Source organism: Orcinus orca, chromosome 2 (genome assembly GCF_937001465.1).
Source record: "Orcinus orca chromosome 2, mOrcOrc1.1, whole genome shotgun sequence".
Lineage (NCBI taxonomy): Eukaryota > Metazoa > Chordata > Mammalia > Artiodactyla > Delphinidae > Orcinus > Orcinus orca.
The window spans coordinates 57009520-57032837 of record NC_064560.1 but is presented as its reverse complement, the minus strand read 5'-3'; the positions used below and the strand labels follow the sequence as shown (position 1 = coordinate 57032837).

The following is a 23318-nucleotide window of genomic DNA, read 5'->3' as shown; positions in this document are numbered from 1 at the left end:
GCGTCCCCTGCATCGGCAGGCGGACTCTCAACCACTGCGCCACCAGGGAAGCCCCCTTTTACTCTTAATTTCAACCAACGTTTGGGGAGCATTTTGTGACCAATTTGTCTCATGGCACTAGGAATGCTCATTCCCAGGTCAAGTGAGGATTTTGTTGATAGGTCACTTTACATGCTATTACTGGACTATGCTCTGTTAACAATAGCCAAAAGCCTCTGGATCACCTGTCTTACGGTTATGGTCCAGGAAATGGTTCCCTCTTATTGCTTCTTTCCATATCTAGAGTTACACTATTACAATCGTTGATCTTATAGGACTATATATTTTGATCAATCATTGCAAACTGCCCAATCATCATTAATTTTATCTGTGGCTCCGTCACACATTTGGTAATGCAATAAACGATAATCTTGTGAAACAGGCAGAATGCAAGTAATATGACTAGCGACATTCATAGGTCATAGGGATTTAAGCTAAGCACTTCCATTAGGTGAGGCCCAGTATCTCCCAAGGTTCCTGCCATTCGGGAGGTCTGGTTAACATATAATGCAGTTGCACAGTGCACACCAGAGTGGGGGCTGGAGAAGGAGGTCAAAGGACAGAGAAAAAGGTTTGATGTTTCCATTTTTCTTGTCTTGCCTTAAAATGTGAATTTTTATTTCATCAACCTTGACCTCTTCTAGCCTTTCACTTCTTTCTCTTCTCTTCCTCTCCCCCGACCCCAATCCTCATGCGTAATGATTACCCTTTTCTCCGATGAAAATTGCTAGATTTTTAACTCTGTGCTTTCAGTCAGTCTACTGGAATTGGATCACAACATCACCTTCAGCTAAGGTGTCCTGGTGAGAATCACCAGACACTTATTCCTGTGTTGACTTATTAGATAATGCTACAGTTCTAAAATACTTACCTCCTTTCTTTTTCTGAGATCTGCTTCTTATTCTTGATGTCTTGCCGCAGATAGATTCCAAGTGTGAGCAAGTTTTCTTCCTTCCCACTGCATGCGTGCCATTTTGTAACTTGGACCGTAGTGTTGCAGGAAGGGGAACCCCTTCAACGGCCCAAGAATGGACTCTTGTCTAACACTCGGAAATGAATTGTCTGAGGAGACACACGTGCTGACAAAGCAGGACACTACTGGGAAGGGAAGCCCGGGCGGAGGGCAGCAGGGTAAGCGAACCCAGGGGGACTGCTCTGCCACGTGTCTCGCAGTCTCGGGTTTTACGGTGATGGGGTTAGTTTCCGGGTCGTCTCTGGCCAATCGTTCTGACTCAGGGTCCTTACTGGTGGTGCCCACATCGCTCAGCCAAGGTGGATTCCAGCGAGGAAGATTCTCTGAGGTTGGGAGGACATACAGACTGGTGTCTCCTTTTGACCTTTCCTGAATTCTTCCAGTTGGTGGTAGCTTGTTAGTTCCACGTTCTTTACCAGGACCTCCTGTGGTAAGATAACTCGTGCAAGTAGTTACTATCCTGTTTGGCCAGGGCCTGGCGTTTTTCCATCAGTGGTTCCCCTAACAACAGGACATGGACTGCTGTGAATTTCACCTCATTAACCTTTGGATGTGAGAAATGTCACATTTCTTTACTTTGCTAAATCAAGTTAAAATTGACTGTATTTCCCAACCCCTCCTTCCCAACACTGATAAGAAAATCCATCTCAGCCATGGTGGAGCTCTCTCCACTGTGTTCTGTAGATGTCTTAAGCAGTGCACAGCCTTCAGGTTCAGGGAGCCCTGGGGTCCTTGTGCCGATGTGTTCACTGTCCAAGCTCCAGTGTTTCTTCAAGGCAAGTGCATCAGCTGCCCTCGTGCCCCGCTTGACCCAGGCCCATTCTCCCAAGATGCACATGTCAGCTACAAATTGGCACTTGTCATGGGCACTTAACATCTACCTCTACAAGGATTAAAGCAGGTGCCGCTGCAGCTGCTGACTTTCAACACCCCCTGAAAGGGATTCAGGGTGAAGATCAGGAATGAGGCCCTCTGTGCTCTGGGAAAAACTGGGAGAACAGGTCTTCAGATAGTGAGATATTTTCAGGAGCCGATTTTACGAGCCCAATTCTTGCATCTCCTCATATCTAGAAAAGCTCTAAATTCCTTCATGGTGACGTCTGCTCCTCGTGACTAGCAGTAACCCTCAGGAGACTAGCAGAACCTTCTGCAAAAAATATGTGCTTGGGCTTCCCTGGTGGTGCAATGGTTAAGAATCTGCCTGCCAATGCAGGGGACACGGGTTCGAGCCCTGGTCCGGGAAGATCCCTCATGCCGCGGAGCAACTAAGCCCGTGCACCACAGCTACTGAGCCTGCGCTGTAGAGCCCACGAGCCACAACAACTGAGCCTGTGTGCCACAACTACTGAAGCCCACACGCCTAGACCCCGTGCTCTGCAACAAGAGAAGCCACCGCAATGAGAAGCCCGTGCACCGCAACGAAGAGTAGCCCCCGCTCACCACAACTAGAGAAAGCCTGTGCTCAACAAAGACCCAACTCAGCCAAAAACAAACAAACAAATTTATTTTAAAAAAAACAGTGCAAACTGCCAAGTATATTAAAAAATATATATATATGTGCTTCATTGTATGTACACCCCCTTCACCAAAATCACATATATACTGACCTTCCCCCCTGCCTCTTTGGAGCAGTTTCTCAGAGCTATGTGAAATGCTGTCTCCCAGGCTGCAGTCCTCATTTTGCCCCAAATAAAACTTAACTCGCAACTCTCACGTTGTACATTTTTTTAAGTCAACACACATCTAGCCACTCCCCTCTAAGGTTTTGCTCTGGAAAGGAGCAAGTTCCACACAAGGGACCCCAACTTCTGAGCCTCCTATAATCTTGGGAATGTACTCCCTCACTCGGGGGGGGGGGGGGGGGCCTTGTCCCTCATCACACCTCCACCTCCCCCAGCACTTTCTTCTCCTCCCAGGGGGTCCCTCCTAATCTCTCCTCAGAGGAGCTGGAAACAACATTGACCTCCCTTTCCTGCAGAAAGAAGTGAGGAAAAGACATGCTCAAACTAGTCCTTTCCCCTCCCCCGCTTTTTAAAAAATTTTTAATGGAGTATAGTTGTGTACAATGTTGTGTTAGTTTCTGCTGTACAGCAAAGTGAATCAGCTATACATATACATATATCCCCTGTTTTTTGGATTTCCTTCCCATTTAGGTCACCAGAGTATTGAGTAGAGTTCCCTTTTTCTATACAGTAGGTTCTCATTAGTTATCTATTTTATACAGAGTAGTGTATATATGTCGATCCCAATCTCCCAATTCATCCCACCCCCGCTTCCCCCCTTGGTAGGCATAAGTTTGTTCTCTACATCTGTGTCTCTATTTCACTTTTGCAGATAAGTTCATCTGTACCATTTTTCTAGATTCCAAATATAAGCGATATTATACGATATTTGTTTTTCTCTTTCTGACTTACTTCACCCTGTATGACAGTCTCTAGGTCCATCCAGGTCTCTGCAAATGGCACTATTTCATTTATTTTTATGGCTGAGTGATATTCTATTGTATGTGTATAAATACCACATCTTCTTTATCCATTCGTCTGTTGATGGACACTTAGGTTGCTTCCCTTTTCTCCCCCTTGCTAACTGTAGTGTAAGCCTGAGAGCTGGCTTTTCTTTTTGCCATGCAAGTGCCTGACTTAATTTTGATGTCTGAGGCATCCACTTCAAAGGCGGCCTCCACCTCAGAGATGCCTATCTCGATAAATACACATTGCCAGCCACAAAGGACTAAATAAAGAGCCAGGTCATGCCCCCACCCACTCCCCAGCTTTGTTTTAGAGATCTTGGTTGATTTCAGTGACTGAGCATTTGGGCCCCTTGTTTTTTCTCTTCTCACACTTTAAATTCCTTCTCTTATGTTTTAAATTCACTCATAAAGAGTGAACCCATGAAACCCTAGGTCCTCAGCTTGGACCCCAATAAAAGCAGAACCCCAGGCCTGGGCCCTCTGTCTACCCACAGCCTCACTGTGTGACCCCAGGTGTGCCACATAATTTTCAGGACCTGTAAGCAACAAACCTTTTTTTTTCAAAGTTTCCTGATGATTATTGCTGAGGGCTTCTTGCAACCACAATAAGAACCACAAGGGCTGGTCCAGCCATAACATTGGTTATCAACAGGCTGAGACGGGCACAAAACAATATAATTTATTTCAACCGTCTAGGAAGGAACCTAGGGGTAAGGTTTGGAACTTTCCAGGGAATCAGGAAGTCTGGATGAAGTCTGAATCACAGAATTCTAGAGTTTAAGAGAGAAGAGAGACCATCCACCTGGTTTATTTGATACTTACCAGCCTGCCCTGGAGTAAGAGCTAAGAGAAATCAGCTTATATTAACATTCATCGACATTAGAAATAGGGCCCAAGGAGGGATATCCAGGGACCTTACCAGTAGCAGATGGCAGGTGCAACCCTGGGGGGAACTGAGCAGAAGGGCCAGAGGAAAAGAATTCACCCCCATTGCGGCAATGCACCTTCTCATTCTTAGCTTTTTTTTTTAAACCAGAAAAGAAACTATAATACCTGTGTAGTTAAAAATTCATTTTCTAAATCACGTGTACATAAAATAGTAGGTGTTTGCTCAGGTCGATGTTACCAGGCAGTCATGCCAAACCCATCTTAAGGAAAAGGTAATATGTATAATTGAGATTTCACTAAGAAAAATGGGAAATACTTACTATTGAAGGATTGTAATATATCTTTTATTGACATATTAGAAATATCTAAATAGTTCCATTACATGGATTTTGATACATCCTTGAGCACATCGTCAGCTCGAGACTAGGATAGAACACGGTAGAGAACCAGTTCAAGCAACACACGATACATCTGAAGTACCAACACACACAAAGGAGGAAGGTCAGACAAAACCTGCGTTTACTTGATGAAATTCTAAGAGGCTCGACGATGGACTTAAGCAAGCAGACAAAGGCTTTAGAATGTCTAGAAATTGAACCCAAATTCCAGATTTGAAACTTTAGACTCACATTCTATAATATATTTTGATAAACATTCCAGAGAGTCTTAAGTAGATGGGTTATTGAAACTAGTTTGTGGCTATCTTCTGTAGTGACCCTAGGCTCCCCCAAATCTCTGATCTAGGAAGCGTGATTCAATCCAAATATGCTTTTAAAAAGCATTTCTCTGAGGTTTGTTAACACGAAGAAAATTGCCCATGTATGCATTAACCGTGATTAAGTATTGCAGTGGTTGTACTAGTTTGGAACAGTCTAGTTCAACTAATGCATCGTCAGATAGTGATGAAACAAGGTACTATCCTGATGACCGTCTACAGAAAGGCCAATGGAAAGGTCACAACTGATGGATGCAGGCAGTAAGTGGCATGAGCGTACCTGCTGTTACGCATCTGTGTGACGGATGGACAGGCTATTCCAAACGGGCAACTCATCATGTTTAGTGTTTCACCTAAGCTAATTGCTATGAATATACCACATTCACTACTTAGGATAAATTAGGCTTTCAAATCTTAGCTAAAGGTTTAGAAAAATTCCCTTATGCAGTGTCTTGCTATCGCCCCAGTTAGATACTATCAATACTGGCAGACGTTAGTTTTAACTGACACTGACGACCATTGGAAAAGTACTTAAAATGTGTAGTGTGTGTGCGTTCCTTTAATGAGCTGCTGAGAACAGTGGTTGTCTGTCTGGTTCTCTCTTTAATACATCAGAATTGTTGCTTTGCCTGTAATCGTGGCCAGTTGGTGAGAACTATTACCATCTAAATGGTCCTGAAGAGCGTATGGGTTGGGACACTCAACCGAGGTCATGAGCCCTAGAGTTTCACTAGCTTATGTGCTATTCTTCTCATTTTCTTCCCTTCCTGCCAAGTACAAGAGGCCATTAGCACTGAGGTCGAGAATCCTGAAGGCCCACGTTGTATATGAGTCATCTTACTAAGTTACAGTTTGAATTGCCCTGAAGTTAGTGGAACAGCCTAGCCAGCCAGCCAGACCTACACCTTCATGCAGTTTGGTTGCTCTTGGCATATTTCTACCGTGTACACAATCGTTCTCCTAGAGCAGTGGTGATCAGCTAAGGTGATATCACCTCCAGGAGATGTCTGGCCACGTCTGAAAGCGTTTTTGGTTGTCACAATTTAGGATGAGGATGCTACTGATATCTAATGGGTAGAGACCAGGAATGCTGCTAAACAACTTACAACGTACAGGACAGTCTCCCACAGGAAAGAATTATCCAGCCCGAAAGACCCATAGTGCCGAGGCTGAGCACGTGCCTTCCCTAAAGGAATTACTAAAGAACAAACACTCGGTGTATTTATAACCATCATTAGCACTTTTGATTGGGATATACAGATACCTTTCTAGCAAATGTCATTATAGAAATGGTCTGATGTGCAGAGCTTCTGTGGCAGAATTTCTTTTACTCTACAAGTGAGTTTAAGGCTCAGTATTGACAGAACCCCTGAGAATCTCAAGGGGCCCTTTGAATATTGCAGCTAGACTTTGCTTCACTTTGTGTAGGGTATTAGGTATTATTTGAGATTTTGAGGCTGCGGAGGTCTAAAGGAGCATGAAAATCAGCTGCCTCATTTCCAATTACTTCTACCTGTGCCAGGCACAGTTACAGGCACTTTCATACATTATCTCATTTAATTCTCACCACACACTTGTAAGGTGAAGCATTACTAACCCCATTTTACAGATGAGGGAGTGGAGGCTTGGAGAAGTTAAGCCACTTCCTCAAGGTCACGCAGCTGGTAAATGATGAAATAGAGATACAAACCCAAATCTCAAAGTCTCTCCTCTTTCCTCTATGTGATGCTATCCCCAAGGACTACTGAATTTTTTTAACCATAGAGCAAACATATCTAAGCAGCATGAAAGAAAACAGTAAATGGGAAAATAACCAGAAATATCTTCATCTAGAATGTGGCTACATTATACCAAACGTGCTAAATGTCTGCTTCCGTTCTTGGGTTCGTACAAAGTGGCTTGAAAAGGTTGTACAGGTTATTTCTACAAATCTCTCATCACATAGATAATTCAGGCAAAGAAGAAACCAGATGTTCTTGAATTTCCCAGAAAAGTGAAGGGGAAGTGACAGTTTGCATCCCTTAAAATTTTCAGGCTACAAGTGGTCCCCAGTGCCGCTGGCCTGAGAACCATCTACTCTACCTTGTAATATGTGCATCTCCCATCACCATGTATCATTCTAGTTTGGAGAGATCTTACCAAGTTTTTTTTTTTTAAAGAATAATCAGGAAACGCTTCTTATGGGTCTATTCTATGAGTTGTATGTACAAAACTCCAAATTAGCCAATAGCCCCTGACTGTTTTTCACAAGATTTCAACACAGAACCTGTGTCAGGGCAGGAGGCCAAGGCCAGTTTCGTTTCTGGGCAAGATTCGTCTCTGAGGCACCAGCTACTGTGACACAACAGAATTTGGGGGACACGTAGATCTAATATTTGGGGACTCAAAGCACACCCGAATTAGTACGTGGATAAAGCCTGTTACCGGAGTTCTGAAAGATCTCAACTATGCTACACTAGCCAGTGCCCCATGACATGGTAAGAGGCAGGACCCGAATACCAGAACCTCTCTGATGGGAGAATTCTACTTCTGTTCCTCCAGATGTGACACAGATACCCATATTTAACAGCCCAAAGATTGGTTTTGAGCTTTTGCACGTTCGAAAAAGCCTCGTTTTCTTTATAGGCACTTTATAGATTTATTACACATGACGTCCTCCAGATACCATCTTGTGATTTAAATTGTTTGTCTGATAGAAAATAATGGGTGTCAGCCGCTTAGATCATTGTACCTGCGGTGTGACTTTCAAACTCCAAAGGTTTTCTTCCTTTGGAGATTTTTTCATCTCCAAAACCCAATTATACTGGGCTCTTTTCAAGTAGGCCTATAAAAACCCAGATGTTCTTTCAGAAGGGAAGCAGCACCGTTTCCATCTCTCCTGAAGCAGCCACACACCCACAGTAAGGAGTGATCAAGATGCAGAGACTCTGCATGACCGTGTTGGTCTAGATTATGGTATTCATAAACTACGTAGATTTAAAAAAAAAAAAACAACCTCACTGAAAAAGCTTCTAGGTCATGATTTCTTCAAAGTCAGACAGCTGCTTCATCTGTTCAACTTGCATAGAGTGCCTTCTGAGGAGCTTCCTTTTACTTCTCAAGTCAACTCTCTTTGGTGAACTTGGAGCAACAGGTACCATGGATTTTAAGCCACTAGCAAGTGGAGAGGAAGGTTTGCTGCTCGATCTAATATCCGGGATAGGTGGGTTCAGATTTACATTTAAAGGCGGAAGGAAGCCAGGCCTGGTCTGGGAAATTCGGTCTAGTAGCAGAGTTCCGGAACCCCGTCTTTCTAGAAGATGGGGTGGCCTGTGGCGCGCTGAGCTGGGAGATGTGCAGGACGCAGCATCCAGGGCCTCCCTGGAGCCCTGGAAATGAGACAAGTGGGAGTTGTTGAGCTTCTTCCAATCTAAGGGTCCTTTGCCTGATTCAAGGGAGATGGAGTTGGGCGGATCGGCCCCCGGCTGTAAATCTAAATCATAGAGGTCATTTTCCAGCCGTTTGAGGGACGCTGCATCTTTGAGAGCAGAGGGGCCTGACGGGCCAATGCCACCCTTCTCTTGGTCAATAGGGAGAGTTCCTCTTCTGGCCAGACGTGGGTGGGGAGGCTGACTTTTCTCGTAGGCTGCCTTCCACGAGGCTGGTGCCGAAGAGGCTGGAATCTTCAGAACCTGCTCCGTGACCGTGAGGAAGAGGCTGGGGTCTTTGCCATCAGTACTGTTGGTTCTGGAAAGGGGGCCCCTTTTGGGGAAGGACATGTCACTGATGCTCTTGATGACCTCGCTGTCTGCACCTGCGCCATGGCTCTCATCCTGGCGCATAGAGGCGGCCAACACGGAGGGCGCAGTCAGGCCCCAGGGCTCAGATTGGAGCCTCTTCAGTTGAGGCAAACGGGCCCTTTTGAGGTTCCCGACCTTCCTAGTGAGTGACCCAGGATCATTAGGAGCCTTGGAGGTGTTGCAACCACCTGGATGCCCTGACTGGAGGCTAAAGAAGTCATCTTCCTTCTCACTGGGTGGAGAGCCCAGGCCTGGAGCCTTCAGTTCAATACCCGAGGGAGATGCACACAGTGGAGGTGACTGTCTGTCTTCCTCTTTGGGTGAAGGAGGGACATTAAGATACTGTTTGGTGGTTTTGGTGCCCGAAGACGATTTATCCGTTGTTATAATAATCACCTCCTTGCCTTTGGCTTTGCAGGCATCCAGGAGATGTTTCAATGCATCCTGGTCATCTGCATTTATTGCGTAAACCAGAGCTGAAGCCCCTGTGCGATCCTCGAGGCTGGGGTCTGCTCCATTCTCCAGTAGCAAGGAGACCACTTCTCCCCCAGCTCTTCTGATGCAAGCATGGATGAGGGCGGTCTTGCCCGACTTATCCTGAATATTGGGGTCTGCCCTGTTGTCCAGCAGATACTTCACCATCTTGGACTTGCTGATGCTCTGCTGGTCCACATGTTTGGTGATACATGCCACCATGAGAGCCGTTTCGCCTTTGTCGTTGCTTTCGTTGATATAAGCACCCCCTTCCAGGAGGAGTCTGGTCAGCCTGAGCCTCCCCAGCCACACGGCCTTTAAAAGTGAGTTTCCATCCGTCCTTAATTCGGTGTTGTCATCCATCATACTGGCTACAGCTCAGAGTCTCTGAGCCACAGTGGCGATCAGACCTAGCAAGGGAAGAAGAGAGAAAAGGGTCACGTATTCTATAGAGCTGATCTGAGCAGCAAGGCTGTTAGAGACTCTGGATACAGCCGTGTCCCAGTTTGATCCCAAGTTATGCCACCTTGCCTGGTTATTTAACCTCTCTGGGTTTATTTCTTCATCTGTAACATGGCAGGGGTGACTGTGGTGATAGTGGCAAACTACCTGACTTTGTGAAGATTAAATGAGACACTGTACCACACGTAAAGCGGTTGGCACGACGCCTAGGAGAGAGCAAGCAATAAAACGTGCAAAGCTCTTACTGGGTTGACTGCATGACACTTATCACAAATGCAGTTTTGTGATAACAGAAACTTTGTTTTCTGTCTGTCGGCATCACTAAAGTCTAAGCTTCCATAAGGAAAGGTCTGAGTCTATCTTGTTCACTGTTGTAGCCTCAGCATTTAGCAATGAGTCACACTAAATGGGTTACCTCGTAAATAATGGTTTAATGCAGTGTAGTTCTAGGTGTGCATCAAAAAGACCAGTAGGAAATATGCCAAAATGGTGATAGGATTATGAAGAGTTTTCCTTTTTGCTGTACTTCCTAAACTAAACGTGTATCACCATTGTCGTAGGGGGGAAATATCGTAAAACAAAAGCAATCCAGCTGTCCATTTCCATGTTGTAGTCCCCACTATTCGAGCAGATGTCCGAGTTCTCATCCACCTCATTCAGGCTCTCAGAATAGCTCAAATAATGCAATGCTACGTCGTCCTCTCTGGTTGAACAGATCTGAGGCAGAGGATGGACAAGGGGATTGCCATTTTGCTCACGAATGTTAGGAAATAAAGCTCTTTCCAGAGCTCCCCCCGCTGAGGTCTGTCAAACCTGGGTTTTCTGCTTTGGTTCTCCTCATGTCAATTACCTAATTCCTGGACTCAGAGCTTCCAAAATGGGTGTTGGTCACGAGGTCTCCCACGAATAAGGAGAAATGGTCTCCCAGAATTGATGCCCTACCAGCCCAGGGTCCCTCACTGGCCATGCTCTGCCAGCATGGCCCCTCCATGTGGACTTTTTGTCCCTCAGGCTCCGCTGGGCAGGTGTCACAATGCCTGAGTTTTCCTTCTCTGATGCATATCATCCTTCCTCTTACCCCACTACCCTGAGCAGTTATTGATCAATTTCTATTCCTCTATTAAACAGGAAGTCAGCAGCTTTTCTTGGCTAAAGTTGAGAGATGGGTGTATTGCCTTTTAAAACTTTTAATCCATGAATAGATACTTTGTTTAAAAGAAAAAAAAGCCCAAATCACAGTTAAGTATATAAAGAAGAAGAGTACCCTTTACACGCCCCCAGCCCACCTTGAAGCCACTCATCTCTTCAGAATTAACTGTGGTTAACAGTCTAGGTTGTATCTTTCTGCTTCAGATCATTTTCTGCTTCTTCCAAATGCATTATTCTGATAATGCCATCTCAGTCTGATCTTGTTGCACTTGTGTTTGTGTGTTCCTATAAGATTTTCTGTAAAATCCCTACCATCCAAAGACACTGTATATTATTAAATGTATTCACAAGACGTTTGTTTCTGTCTCTTCAACTCTATGCTTCTTTCTTCAATCTCCTACTGAGTCCTTCTTCCTCTCTCCCTCTCTGTCTCTACCCGCCTGCGCCCCCCAAATGTGGCCATTCTCTCTCTTCTGTTTCTGCCATTTTAACTCTTCTGTGGTCATATGATCATTTTATTACAGTTCTATGTGTCTATAAGCTTGTTAGTCCCCAAACTCTGGACATCTAAAGCGGAATTTTCAAGGGCTAAATAAAGAAAAGGCAATGTGCAGTGAAAACATGCTGTTTTCCATTCCATCCAAGGGGCCCTTCACCTCCTGGCCACACCTCTTCAGCATCTGCCCTGCTACTCCTGTTCTCTTTATGCTCCATCTATCTTGAAATCTGGTCATTTCTCAAATGCCCCACTTTTTATTTCTCTTCCTTCTAACCCTGTTCATGTTTCTAACTCTAAGACCTCCCTGCTCTTCTTTAATTATTCATCATCCCTCAAATCTCAGCTCAAATGTTACTTCCTTTTTAATCAAGAGAAAAATCACTCAGACTGGAAGGGAGAAAGAGGAATAAAATGACAACTGACTCATATCCAGACTATATAAAGAACTCCTACAAATCACTTCCTCCAAAAGAGGATACACAAATGGCCAATAAGCCCAGAAAAAGGTGCTCAGCCCTGTTAGTAATCAAGGAAAATCAAATTACAGCACAATGAGATACCAGTACACCCTCCAGAGCAGCTAAAATTAGACCGACAGTACCAAGGATGGAGAAAGATGGGAAGATTCAGGAACACATTGGTGGGAGCACAAATGGCTCCGCTAAATTAATGCCTACACTCTGACCCAGTAATTCCATGCCTGGGCTTAGCTGTGTGCTAGACTGAAAAGCATAGCCACAAAGTCCTGCCATCCCAGTGTGCACACCACTTGCAATGAGGTCTTGCCTCTCCTCCCATGGAGAGGAGGCGTCAGCATGTGATCTGCTTTGACCAGTAAAATGCAGCAGAGCTAACTTTGTGTGACATTCAAGGCATGGCCCCAGTGAACCTTGCAGCTTCAAGATTTGCTCTCTTGGAATCCAACTGCCATGTGCAGAAGTCTGGGGTATCCCTAACCAGAAAGGACACAGGGCGCTTCAGCTGACAGCCCCAGCGAACATCAGAGTATGCCCGAGGCCATCTCAGGCCAGCCAAAGCCCCAGATGATTGCAACTGTGTGAGGGAACCCAGGTGAGGCCAGCAGAAGTTCCCAGAGGCTGGTCCAGATCGCAGAAATACAAGCAAACAAATGATTATTGTTTTAAGCCACTCATTTTGCAATACTTTGTTCTCAGGAATAGATTACTGGTAAATATGCATAGCAGAACGTGTGCAGACACGATCCTAGCAGTGAAAACTGGAAACAACCCGTCAAGAAGAAAACAAAGAAACTGTAGTATATTCGTATTCATACACTGGAATATTATACATCATCTTTACGTTCTCTCTCGCTCTCTCTTGTGCGTGTGCTCTCTCTCTCTCTCACACACACACACACACACACACATGCACACACACGCACTCACACACACTACATACCAAAAGAAAAAAGTGGATACTGCATCCCCTGGGTTCAGCTTTCTCCGTTGAAGTATTGATCTGGTTCATCATCTGGGTCTACCTCCTCCCCATATCTCTGAGCCCCTCGAGGCAGGAAAACTGTCTTTCTCCCCCATCAGCTGTGTGATAATTTGAAAGTAAGAAAGGAAAAGATGGAGGAAGGGAGGAAGAGAAAAAGGAAAGGAAGATGGGAAGGAGACGTGGGTGGAGCATTGGGTTATCTCTCTATGTTGTGTGTGGTGCAAATCACATAGCTCTGGACTACCTCGAAGTCTGGGGAGGGGGTGCAGGGAGTAGGGGAGGCAGGTAGGGGACAAAAGAGAAAAGGAAAGCGGGGAAGAAGATGGAATATCTGGGAGATGTTTCTCTCCCTTCACTTGGAATCAGTGGCCACCTCCTCCCCGGAGCCCAGGCTTGTCCCCAGTCAACACTGCCCTGGCCCCTAAGGAGAGAGCAGCATCTGAGTAGTTCTCTGAGGTCTGGAATGTCTAGCCCATCTATAGAGATAACATTCTCTGTCCACAGTGAGCTACTTTTTGGGTTGTCTCTAACCATTTTTTCACTGTGGGCCTCCCCACTGAAATTACTTAAATGACGAAAATGCAGGAGCTCCGTGTGAGGACAGAATCAGACCCTTCCCTCATTATTATTATTACTTTTTTGAAGATGTTGGGGGTAGGAGTTTATTAATTAATTTATTTATTTTTGCTGTGTTGGGTCTTCGTTTCTGTGCGAGGGCTTTCTCTAGTTGTGGCAAGCGGGGGCCCCTCTTCATCGCGGTGCGCGGGCCTCTCACTATCGCGGCCTCTCTTGTTGCGGAGCACAGGCTCCAGACGCGCAGGCTCAGTAGTTGTGGCTCACGGGCCTAGTTGCTCCGCGGCATGTGGGATCTTCCCAGACCAGGGCTCGAACCCGTGTCCCCTGCATTAGCAGGCAGATTCTCAACCACTGCACCACCAGGGAAGCCCCCTTCCGTCATTCCTATAGCCCAGATAAAATGTGCTGCCTGAACATTAACTGTTGGTGTGCTGCATGTGCCTTACACTTTTCATGTCAAGAAAATTGGGTTGAAAAGATTGCAGTTCACACAGATGTAGAGAATGGACATATTGATACTGGGTGCGGGGGGAAGGAGGCGTGGGGTGAGTTGGGAGATTGGGATTGACATATATACACTACTGTGTATAAAATAGATAACTAATGAGAACCTACTGGATAGCACAGGGGACTCTACTCAGTGCCCTGTGGTGACCTAAATGGGAAGGAAATCCAAAAAAGAGGGGCTATATGTATACTTATAACTGATTTACTTTGCTGTATAGCAGAAACTAACACAACATTGTAAAGCAACTATACTCCAATAAAAGTTAATTTAAAAAAATAAAAGTAAAAGATTGCAGTTCACGTAGCTGGTTGACAAGAGCCTTGCCAATGATGCCAGACTCACTGTATGTATCATCCCAGTTTCACACAGCCCTGTCTGCTTACCCTCTCTGGGGGTTGGCCGCTCACCTTGCTCTCTTGCCTGAGTGGCCTTAGCGAGTTCTATACCTCAGTCTTAGAGTCAGGACACTGCTGCTGCTGTCACTGCTACAGATGGCTGAGCCCCACACCTGGTTCCAACTGATCAGGAGAAACTGACTATTGTAGAAAGTGTTTCTCCAACAGCTGCCTGGAGAGACAGAATTACTCAGCTCAGAAGTGTGGGGGGATTAGTCCTTTGTAGAGCAAAATATTGACCAATGGGAGATGGGAAGTAGATGTCAGGAAAACGCTTTTCCCTTGCGTCTCCTAATAGCCTGGTTTTGGTGAGTTTAAAAGATTTGGGTGGGATGCAGTGGATTATACAACTTCCGCAAGACTGAGCAATCAGTGCACTTGTCTTTAACACGTGAGTAGCTCAATAATGTAGTGCTTGTATTTGCTCTTCCTCTTGCCTGGCCTCGTGTTCCATTTCCCCTTATTCCTACTTCCCAAGGGTTTTGTTTGTTTGGTTTTTATTTTTTAATTTTTATTGGAGTATAGTTGATTTACAATGTTGTGTTAGTTTCAGGTGTACAGCAAAGTGAATCAGTTATACATATACGTATATCCACTATTTTTTTAGATTATTTTCCCATATAGGTCATTACAGAGTATTGAGTAGAGTTCCCTGTGCTATACAGTAGATTCTTTTTTTTTTTAAATTGGAGTATAGTTGCTTTACAATGTTGTGTTAGTTTCTGCCATGCAGCAAAGTCAGCTGCATGAATCAGCTATATGTATACATATATCCCCTCTTTTTTGGATTTCCTTCCCATTTAGGTCACCGCAGAGCATTGAATAGAGTCCCCCGTGCTATGCAGCAGGTTCTCATTAGACTTCCCAAGGTTTTATAACCCAATGAAGTGTTAATGCATATGTTTTTGCCCCAGGCTGATACCAGCTGCCTTCTTTGAAGCGTCAAATGGCCCTATCAGATGTCCTCTCTCCCCCATTTAACAAATGAAGAAACTGAAGCCAAGAGTGAAGAGTTGGCTTGCCCTGGGTCATTCAGAGATCAGTGAGTGGGTGACTCCTCTGAGATGTCCCCCCAGCCCACACTGACCCTTCTCTCTGTCATCCAACTCCCCGCACAGTGTTCAGCTTTTGCTAGGTGACTTTGTACTCTCTGACCTGCCCCATGTGCTTGACTGACTTGACCTTGGGTAGAATTTGACATTGAGACTGAGAAACACCAGTTGTCTTGGGCTGTTTGTAGGAACTGAAGTGTTAGGGACTCTGGAGATAAGGCTGCTTTGGTCAGGTAGCCACATGCACAGAGAAGCAGAAAGGCTGAAGTGCACAGTGAGAAGAATGAAGTTAACACACTGAGAAGCTGATATGAGAGGTGGAGAGAATCCCCGTTCTCTTCAGCAGTTCAGCTCCCTCTGGGGTCTGTGAACACTCGAGGAGCCATGTTTCTGTTTAGCAGAGCTTGAGTTAATTTTTATTATTTATAAAATGGTAAACCTTCACTAAAACACTGGCATTACTTGCTGGCTCATTCATTCATATATTCACCATCAAACACTCAATGTGTCTACTCCACATTAGGTGTTGAAGAAATCTGTAGAATTCTAAAGAAATCTATAGAATTCAGGATTGGAAGGGTGAGACGGGAGGCTGGAGGAGCCTCTGAGAGATGACGAGGCTCAGAAGCACCAAAATGAGGAAGTTATGGAAGAATCAAGCTGCAGAGATGTTCGAAAGCTAGAATTGAATAGTGACCCATCGAATGTGGGAGTCAACCAAGACCAAATTTACTTTTTTTAAATTTTTTTTGGCTGCATTAGGTCTTCGTTATTGTGCACAGGCTTTCTCTAGTTGCGGCGAGCAGGGGCTACTCTTCATTGCAGTGCACAGGCTTCTCATTGTGGTGGCTTCGCTTGTTGCAGAGCACGGGCTCTAGGCGCGTAGGCTTCAGTAGTTGTGGCACGCAGGCTCAGTAGTTGTGGCACACAGGCTTAGTTGCTCCATGACATGTGGGATCTTCCCAGACCAGGGCTCGAACCCATGTCCCCTTCATTGGCAGGCAGATTCTTAACCACTGTGCCACCAGGGAAGTCCCCGAATTTATTTTAATTTGGGAATTTATCTCCTACTGTGCATCACACAGAATGAATGTTAAAAACACCTAATGCTGGAAACAGCAGATGCCTTTCAGGCTTTCTAAGCTTCTTGGAAGAAAAGGAAGCAGTCCTGAGTGAAAAGAGCTGGTACATGCCCAGAATTTTGAAATCCCATCCCCTTTGGCTGCTCTAGGCACCACGTTTTTATCTTTAAAAATTAGCAACCCCAAAGTGGTGAGGTGTTTCTTTAAGTGTTTCAGAAAAGGAGTAAACTGAGAAGTGAGCAAAGTTTGGCGGGTTCCTCCCTGTCGTGCTCCCTTCCCACCCCCACCTCCCACCCCCGCCATCCTTTTCACTTTTCAGGGCTGTTTTCTGTTTAATTCATCTCCACTATAATGGTGACTAACATAATTTCTGAAGGCACAGGGACTGGAAAAGAAATGCTGAAAACTAAAACATCACTAACACCCAAAAAAAAAAATTGTTTTGATGGAGGGGATGAATGGGTGGAATTATTTGCCTTTTTTGTCCAGAAATCTTTGAATTATTTCATTATCCACAAAATTATGGAAGTCTTAGACTTTTGAAGCTGAGAGGAGCCATCTTGTTCAATCTTTCCCAGTTTATAAGTGGGAAGTTTAAAGACAGAGATTGAGTCTTTAATCTCACTGAATCTAGGCTCCTTCACTCCCATGTCTTCCCAGACCTTTAGCCTGATTAGTGTAGAACAAGGCTGCATAATACTGGGCTGAGGGCTAAATGTGGTGCACAGTTATGTATTGCTCCACTGGAACAGTGCTTTAACTTTTTTTTTTTTTTTTTTGCGGTACACGGGGCTCTCACTGTCGTGGCCTCCCCCGTTGCGGAGCACAGGCTCCGGACGCACAGGCTCAGCGGCCATGGCTCACGGGCCCAGCCACTCCGCGGCACGTGGGATCTTCCCGGACTGGGGCACGAACCCGTGTCCCCCCTGCATCGGCAGGCAGACTCTCAACCACTACGCCACCAGGGAAGCCCCGCTTTAACTTTTTTTTTTTAATTTGAATGTTTTAAGATGGATTATTCATTGTCCAGTTTGACAAAGGCCCTGCCATTCTCTGTAGTCTTACATTTGGCCCAGTTCACACATTCAAGTTACTTACCTAGCCTCTGTAGGTATGTGGGTTTATGACATGAAGCATAAAGACTAAAATACATGGGCTACAAGTCATGATGTTGTGTTTTTGTTCTTCCCCTCACTTCCTAGTTTCTTACCTCTACAGGTTTGTTAGGAGGCTCCAACGAGCTGATGGATACAGAAGCCCTTTTTATAAACTTTAAAGTATGATGTGCTTGTGTGAACCATTATAAATAGCTAACACTTCATTACTTCAGTGCAGATAAAATACCATTTGCTTTATCTCCCCTTTCTTGAGTCTCATTGGCATCAGATTTCCAGTTAAACTTCCCTTGTTTGGCACAGTGGTAAATCTTTCAGAGGGTTGAGGCATTGCATTGGTTTCAAGACTACTTATATTAGTGCTAGCAGAAAAATTATGCAAATTGGAGGAGCAACAGACTCCTACAAACGTCTGCAAAGTTTCTCATATCCCTATGCAAGGGACTGGATATACACTTTATTGTACTTTGTGACCCAAAGCAAGTTTCTAGGACCTTATAATATGCATATTTTATATTCATCTTATTTCTGGCTACAGCCTTCATCTTGTTTCTCCTCTATTTTCTTGACTGCTTCTAATATATATAAACCTGGCATCTTGTGGATCTTTATAAGTTGTTTTAAATTCTTTGTGGAACAAAATAGAATATAATCAATGAACATTTATTAAATTGGTCCATATGACATTACTGTGTCTGTAGGTAAAAAATGGTCAAACCATCATCAGTTTCACACGGTCCAACCTGATATTTACAGTGCTTATCTCAATATATTTTGGTGCTGTAATTGCTCCGTAATCCAAGCTCTGGAGGATGCACCAGTCATGGTGGAAGGATTACAGGATAGAGAAGCAGGAGATCTGGATTCTAACGTCAGCTCTGCTACTAGGTAGCTGAGTAATTAAGGGCAAGCGTCGTCTTTCCAAATGAATAGGACTCCGATTCTGCCTTACAAGATTGTTATAAGGATCAAAGGGTAGGCTATATGTGAACACTATCTACAAAGTCCTCTAAGAGCCACGGGGTTATTATGTTGAATTAAGCTCATCCAGAATCCTACCTCTAAGCCCTCCCAGCACCCTGGAGAGTGCCACTAATGCCATTACCAGTCCTCTTTCTCTTCCAGTCACCTGCTGCCTCCTTTCTTGCCTCCACCACCCAACCACAATTCAAAGTTTGCTGAGTCTTTCCACATTCATGATCTCTTTGACCACCCTCCCCTCACACTTCTGCAAGGGAAGCTTTATTATCCTAATTTTACACATACAGAGTCTGAAGTTCAGACGTGTTAAGTAATTTTGCCCAAGAGCACACGTTTGTAAGTGGTATAGCTTGGATTCAAACTCTGTTCCTCTGAGCCCAAGTTCAGAGCTCTTTCACTGTGAGAATTCTGCTCGGACACATCTCCTGACTACTGCAGCCGGGAGTGGAGTTTAAGAACACAGCTCTACCATTCGGTGGTTGTATAAACTGGGCCAAGTTACTCAGCCTCTCTTGCCTCAGTTTTCTCATCTGTAAAATGGGGATAATCACAGACACATTTGTGGTGTGCTATAACAATAAAATAACTCAGGTAGAGCTCCTAGCACAGGGCCTTGGCACATGGAAAACGCTCAATAAATGTTAAAATTTGAAGAAGTTTGGGTACACCTTTCCAAATCCAGGAGGCCACCCCGTTCAGCTGTAGTATTTGCAGAAGCTTGGGGGCTATCGTTATACTCCGCCTCTTCCTTCTACAGTCACGGGAAGCAGTTAGAAGCGGATCAGAAACTGAGTTCCACGTTTGCTCTTGCGATTCGAAAATCCTTTCTCCCAGCTCTAGGGGCGGGGTTAGGTAGTCGCCCTCAGAGGCGAGCCGCGGTGGCCTGGGGCGAAGGAGACAGGACGCCCTGTGCTCACCGGGCGCCGCGCGCAGCCCTTTTGGGCTCTGTCCGAGGTGCTGAACGCCGCGGGTCCCGGGCGCGCGGGCAGTGCGTGAGGGCGTCCACTGTTGTCAGTGTCTGTGAGCATCTTCGTGGAGAAGGCAGAGCACGGGGGTCAGGTGAAACCAGGACGGTAAGTGCTTCTCCCGTCATTTCTCTAAAATGCTTAGATTCATACTCTTTACCATTTCTTGCACATTTTCAGGCTCATAACCTCTCACCTCCCGTTCATCATAGGTTTCTGCAATAATGTGGACTTTGCTCCCCCTTCAGTCCCTGCAGAAATTCAGACGCCTGTCTCCAGCCCCGATCCACAACCATTTCCTACAAAAATTCATCCCCCTATGCATCTCATCCCCGCGCGTCAATGCAAAAATTTTTAAAAAAGGAATATTTTTTTTAACCATCTTTCACTCCTATCTCCCACAATTTCCTGTGATAAAAGCAGACTCTCTCCTACCAACCTCCCACTCATGCATGTGGCTAAACTGTGCAGACTTACTTCTTAGGAGCTGAAGGTCCCACCCAGGTGACCAGTGGAGACCCCGGGAGTGCGCTTACCTGGTGGGGACGCTCACCAAGCGAGGCCACCTGGGTCCACGTCACGGGTCGTGTCATTACTCCAAAAGCAAAGTCAGAGGGCGCCCCGCACCCGTGCCTGAGGCTGTGGGTTGGCTTGCCAGGCTGAGCCAGCGCCGGGAGCTGGGGTTACCTGGGGCCTCGCGGGTCCTGTTGAGTGACTTGCCCAGAACTTCTTTAAGGTTTATAAATAAAACTTCTACGTCAGTTCCTTCAAACCACTCCTTGTTCCTCCAAGTTACAGTGGGAACAAGGGAGGGTTTTTTTAAGAGAAAGAAAGAAGCATGAAAGAAAGATAAGAATTGTCCCCCGTTGTGGTTTGCAGATCTCCTGCGCAACCCCAGCCCTCCAGCTCTCTATTCGGCTCTACTGGCTGCCGAGGCTCTGCTGCCCGCTGGCGCCTGAGAGCATCTCTCCAGCCGCGACGCGAGCGGTTTGTGTGGGTGTGTGTGCTGGGGAGGAAGGAGGAAGGAGGGGGCAGCGGGGGTGGGGATGTGCCTACCTGCAGCTGCGGGCAGAGGCGCCGGCCACCCCGCCCCCTCATCTCCAGCTCTTGAGGGATTAGACTCGCTTAACAACTTAACTTGAGCCTCCAGGAGCCCCAGAGGGTGGGTGCAGATGGGACACGGCGACCCTTGGATCAGGCGAAGTGAGGGGACGCTCCCAAAGTCTGACACTGCAGATCCCAGACTAGGGTAGGGATTTGAACTCCTGTCTCCTTTGCTCTTTCCGCGGCTCTGCCTTCCTTCATAAAACGCCCTCGGATCTCAGGATGTCTGTCCACAGTGTGGGAAGGAGAGGGAGAGAAGAGGGGGCGAGTGAGACTGTAAGACCTGGGAGGAATCTGATTATCACAGACAAACCATTGGATTCCATTCCAACTCCATCCTTTAGCCCACCTCCTGCTTGTTCCTAGGACTTCCCGGGGAGCCATTCACCAACAATATTTGCTCCCTTTCTAACAGAAGTAATTCGTGGCTTGTATAGAATTCAAAGCACGCGGCATTATATTTAGAAAGCAGCTGTCCCCCCTCAGCCTAGCTGGTCACCTTCCATTATTAGTCCCATTCCCCGAGGCAACCTGCATTTTCAAACCACAAACCCACTGATATATATTATCTATCTATATCTGTATCTGTCTATCTATACACACACACACAAAGTTCTATTTTTCCTTTACAAAAAAAGTCCTACTTCTTGAGTCAATTTTAGTCATTTACATTTTCCTAGAAAATTGTCCATCTCACAATTTCAAGTTCACAGGCACAAAGTTACAACTAGTATTACCTTATAGTGTTTGCTTTTCTCTGAAATTATACCCCCTTTTCATTCTTAATATTGTTGATTTGTATTTTCTCCCTCCCCATGCCAATTTTTTTTTACCAAACTTGCCAGAGCGTTATCGATTTTATCAATCTTAAAAATATAAATATTGTTCTGTAGTTTGCCTTTGTCACTTAACGTTTCCGTAGTGTTACCTATGGAAATGTTTTCATGTGGCATCCATTATTTGTTAAGTACTGAATAATATTGAGGGGGGTCTTTCTCTGTAAAGCAGTTACAAGGTTTTGTGTACTCAAATCTGTAAGTCTTATCTTTCATGGCTTCTAGTTTTCCTACCTTGCTTAAGGAGACCCAGAATCGCAAGAATAATTGCTTAAATGTTCTAGTAACTTAGAACTTTTTTGTTACTGTTTTTGTTGATGGTGATATTGTTGGTTAGGTTATCGATTCATCTGGAAATTAGATTTATGCATAAGGTAGGGCAAGGATTTGATGAAGGCGAGAAGCCAGCTGTCCCAACACCAAATCTGAATAGTCCTTCCTCCTCTTACTGATTCAAGATGCCACCCTTAATTATACCACATATATATTCCCCCAACAAACGTTATGTGGTCAATGTATGTTCTTTTATTAAAATACACTGTTGGATTGGAATTATTTATTTACCTTAGGGCTTTTAGGGGGCATCTATATTAATAAATAAAATTATTTTTTTCCTTTTTAGGGGACGGTGAGGTTCTCATTCAAATTTGATACAAGGTTATGCTAACTTTCTAGGATGATTTTGAAAGCATCCTGGTTTTTTCCTACACACTGGTTTTTTTGTTGTTGTTGTTGTTTTTGCGGTACGCGGGCCTCTCACTGTTGTGGCCTCTCCCGTTGCAGAGCACAGGCTCCAGACGCGCAGGCTCAGCAGCCATGGCTCACGGGCCCAGCCGCTCCGCGGCATATGGGATCTTCCCGGACCAGGGCACAAACTGTCAACCACTGCGCCACCAGGTAAGCCCCACACTGGTATTTTTAAATTATCAAGATATCTATCTGCTCATTGATGATTTAAAGAATGCATCTACAAAACAATCTGGACTTGATGGATTTTAGAAGGCTATACCTTTAATTATTCTTTCCAAAGTTATTGGTAAGTAATGGAGTATTCATTTTCTGATTCTTCTTGAGTCAATTTTGGATCATTTATCTTTGCTTAGAAAATAAGTCTGTCTCATTTACGTTTTCAAATTTATTGGCATAAAGTTACAAATAGAACACCTTTATAATTTTTCATCTCCTCTGAATCTGTTCTTATATCCCCTTTTTCATTCCTGATATTTCATTCCTGCTTTCCCCCTGTTATTTTTGGTATTTATAGCTAATGTTATTTTGCTGTGGTCAAATTATATGATCTACGTAATTTCCACTCTGTGGCCTATGAAATGACCAATTAAAAATACGCAAAGAGCATTTTTCCCTCATACTCAAGGAAGAAAAAAATGTACTTTCTGTGTTTTTAGATACAAACAACACAAATCTGCCTGCAAAGTTAATTGCACATTATTACTCTCTATATCTTTATTTTGTACTGCAAGGCAGTAAAGCATGTTGGTTATGAGCGCAGGCTCTGAAGTCAGACTACCTGGATTTAAATCCTCACTCAGCCACCTACCTGCCATGGGACCCCTGGTGAACCACTAAACCGCCCTGTGCCTCAGTTTTCACCTCCATAAAACTGAGTTCATAATAGTATCTACTTCATGGGATGGGGACCAGAGACAGCTGAGTTAATACATGTTCAGTGTTTAGTGCAGTTCCTGGTAGGGAGTAAGCACTATATGTGTCTTAGCTATGTTTGTCTACCTGATCTATTAATGTTTAAATTAAACTGTTAAAGTCTCCCAGGATG

General features: G+C 44.9%; 1 protein-coding gene and 1 long non-coding RNA gene across 3 annotated transcripts in view; one reads left to right on the top strand and one right to left on the bottom strand.

The window, feature by feature from the left end:
* LOC117196013 (uncharacterized) overlaps positions 1–23318 on the top strand; it is a 67114-nt gene that overhangs the window by 4451 nt on the left and 39345 nt on the right. The window contains exons 1-2 of one of the 2 annotated variants that reach the window (XR_007474925.1): positions 16683–19691; positions 22307–22420. This is a non-coding gene — a long non-coding RNA (uncharacterized LOC117196013). Of the gene's footprint in view, positions 1–16682; positions 19692–22306; positions 22421–23318 lie in introns of those variants that run through there. The other variant, XR_007474924.1, reaches the window with a different exon arrangement.
* Positions 2866–9735, bottom strand: ANKRD34C (ankyrin repeat domain 34C). Its single transcript, XM_049705061.1, has one exon. The coding sequence runs from the start codon at positions 9702–9704 to the stop codon at positions 8097–8099; it is 1608 nt and encodes a 535-aa protein (XP_049561018.1). The 5' UTR covers positions 9705–9735; the 3' UTR covers positions 2866–8096.